Source organism: Morone saxatilis, unplaced genomic scaffold (assembly GCF_004916995.1).
Source record: "Morone saxatilis isolate NCDOM2014 unplaced genomic scaffold, NCSU_SB_2.0 Contig16, whole genome shotgun sequence".
Lineage (NCBI taxonomy): Eukaryota > Metazoa > Chordata > Actinopteri > Moronidae > Morone > Morone saxatilis.
The window spans coordinates 148,454-151,519 of NW_023339718.1; the positions used below are offsets into that span (position 1 = coordinate 148,454).

Consider the following 3,066-nt stretch of genomic DNA (forward strand, 5'->3'; position numbering starts at 1 on the left):
TAAAATCAAACATAAATGTTACTATTTTATTGCTCCGTTCACATTTAAACTCTTAATACAATAACATTAGACATTTTCTTTCAGAATAAAAGCTCCTTTCACTCAGTGTGCTCCTTTCACATTAAGAGTCCTCTTGTTGAATGATAGTGATATGATCAGTGATATAATTTGGTCAGTACAGGCTGTGGATGGGTAAGATGGAGGTTTTCTTGGTCTTTTCCTGCAGTTTCTCTCTCAGTGTTTGTTTCTGGACTTCGTGCCAGACATATCGTGGGTTTTCTACAGGCGGAGGCGTTCCCGTCCCCGTCCACTCCACCTTCTCTCCGTCCTCGTTGCGTTGGACGTAGTCAGGCACCAGTGCCACCAGCGTGTTAAGGCACACGCCATCCGTCTTCCCATGTTGCCGGCCGTTGTGCTGCAGGCTGAAGATTCCCAGCGTGTTGACGTCCTGGTCGTAGTATACTGACGGCATGGCTTCCTGTACCACCATGTTGGCTGCCCAGGTCACCGCATGCGTTTTCACCGCCGCCGCTGTGGGGAGGTGGAGCACCGGAGCTGCAGGATGGAGAACGAAGGGGGGGTTAGGAACACAAAGGAGTTTTTGTCTTTTTTCCAAGTATCAAGGAAATGTATTTATCATTATACAACACAACTTTCCCAATAAAATTAAAGTGTGCAGTTCCTTCATGCTACAGCCATGAAAGACGATAATAATTTGACACTGTTTGTCTTTCAGAGACAATAAAGATTTGATTGTCCATTTGAAAATAATACCTACATAAGTCAGTGCTTTATACAGGTCAGAGGTTTGTACTGTTTATTTGCTTTAAATAATAGTAACAATAATGATATTACCATTAAATAGGTCAGTGCTGTCTATTTGATTCCTATAATAGTAACAGTAATATTAATGTTAAGTTTATGTCATACGTTTTAGTGATGTCCAATAATTTGAAACCTATTGTCTTTCAGAGACAGTTAATAAAGTTTTGATTTATTCCATTTGACAATAATAAGTTACATAGGTCAGGATGGATAAAGGACACAGGTCATTGCAGTAGATACAGGGCAGCAGTCTGTGCTGTATATACAGGGCAAATATCACTGCTGTAGATACGGGGTGGCGGTTGGCACTGTATATATGGACAGCAGTCGTTGCTGTATATTCCGGGCATAGATCTATTAATATTAACTTTTTTATTTATAGGTAAATTTTATTATTTTACGTTTTAGTGAAGTCAAATAATTTGAATCTTTATTTCATACGCTTTTTATTCTTCTGCATGTTTTTTAGACTGCATCTACTCGCACACTTTTGCAGATAGACAAATAATTAAAATGTATACATATAAAGCCTGTTGCTGTCATTTACTCGTACGTGTTCATCTTTTTATATCTGTTACAGTTATTAGGATATGAATATTATATATAATTATAATATGAGTCACATATACTATATAAATATAGACGCCTGTGCCGGGTTGAGTTTAGTGTTTGAACCAAATAAAAGCTGAAGTCTTATTGTATTTTATCATCAAGTTGCTGCATTGATAGAAACAAAGAAAAATGTTTGTGACTTTATCTGAAAATACTTTAAAGCAGCTCTTATTTACAGATTTGTTTTTCATCTGATGAGCAGTTAGCTACCTTTGACGAGCAGGATCCAGATCTGCTGCTCAGCGTTGGTGAAGACCAGGACGAGTCTCTGCACCACATGGCGGCAACTCAGGTCCACAGGTAACGTGACAGGATGCCAGGGATCCTGACGGTACCTGAACACAGCACAGCAGCCAGAGTTAGTATTCAGCTTCATAATCTCACTGTTTTCATCAAACTTTCATCACATTTCAGACCATGTTGATTAAAGTGATCAATTGATGACATTAAAAACAACATATGATCAGTTTAAAGAATTGTTATATAATAAACTAAATTAGCCAATATTTCACTAAACATACAAGATTAAAAGGAAGTCCAAAATATTAATAAAAACGTGTGTGAACTTTCCTTTATTCCCTTTAATGATCTCAGGACCTGTCAGATTCATCTGGACTAATTAACTATTGAACTTTAGTGTATAAGGTGGTTAAAACCTTTTACCTTTAATAGTTTTAGTGCATTTTGATTATAACACTTCTGTAGATCTACTTATGTAAGATTTTACTTGTAATGGAGTACTTTTACTTAAAGGGATAGTTCAGTGTTTTGCCTCAATTGGTTGGTGTGTTTGTGTTATTGTGTGACAGGACAGAGACATGTTTAGCCTAGCTTAGGACAAAGACTGAGAGTGTCGTACTTGAGACCGCAGTCGATGAGGCGGAGGATGTCTCGTCCCCGCAGAGGCAGCGCAGACTGTCTGTCCCACCAGGAGGCCTGAAGAGACTCGTTATCTGCTGCTGTCGGAGTCTTTAAACTCCCACCTGACAAACAGAGGTCAACACATGTTTCTGACAGCTTTAGCTTTGTATGTAGATTAGTTATCTAAGTACAGGAAAAAGGAGGAAGTTGACTGGAGGCTTTCTCAAACTGTTATTGGCAGGAGAGAGCAAAAAGGGGCGGACAATTAGGTCAATGTGGGTCCTCATAAGAAACAGAAGTATAACATGTAAGTGTATGTGTGACCTCTGACCTGTGACTTGGCCAGAAAAAGGATAAATCAATCCACTGCGTTCCCTGTTCCTGGGACCAGCAGGCAAGGTGATTGCTCACAGTCAAACCCCGCTCCTAACCTTATACAACCTTGCAGACAAACAGAGCTTGTGACTCAGGTAAACCAGGACAGAGTTGTGTGTGTGTGTGTGTGTTGTGTGTGGTGTGTGTGTGAGAGGAGAGTGTGTGTGGTGTGTGTGAGTGTGTGAGAGTGTGTGTGTCTGTATGATGTGTGTGTGAGAGTGTGGTGTCTCACCTCTTCGTCCTTAGCTTTCCTCCTCCAGGCTCTCCCCAACCTCCACCTCCCTCAGGCAAGCTACCACTGCTTATAACACTCCTCTTCGCCTCCTTGCACCATCAGCACTCCTCCTGATGAGCACACACACACACACACACACACAGCACACACATCCTCTT

The 3,066-nt window shown here is 40.5% G+C and overlaps 1 protein-coding gene across 1 annotated transcript in view; it reads right to left on the minus strand.

The window, feature by feature from the left end:
• Positions 1–6: 6 nt before the first annotated feature.
• Positions 7–3,066, minus strand: part of nudt18 (nudix (nucleoside diphosphate linked moiety X)-type motif 18) — a 3,414-nt gene continuing 354 nt past the window's right edge. Inside the window, exons 2-5 of the mRNA XM_035658094.1 lie at positions 2,630–2,704; positions 2,297–2,420; positions 1,648–1,772; positions 7–555 (exon numbers count right to left, since the gene is read on the minus strand). Of these exons, the coding sequence (XP_035513987.1) occupies positions 173–555; positions 1,648–1,772; positions 2,297–2,420; positions 2,630–2,704 (707 nt within the window). The 3' untranslated portion in view covers positions 7–172. The remainder of the gene's footprint in view (positions 556–1,647; positions 1,773–2,296; positions 2,421–2,629; positions 2,705–3,066) is intronic.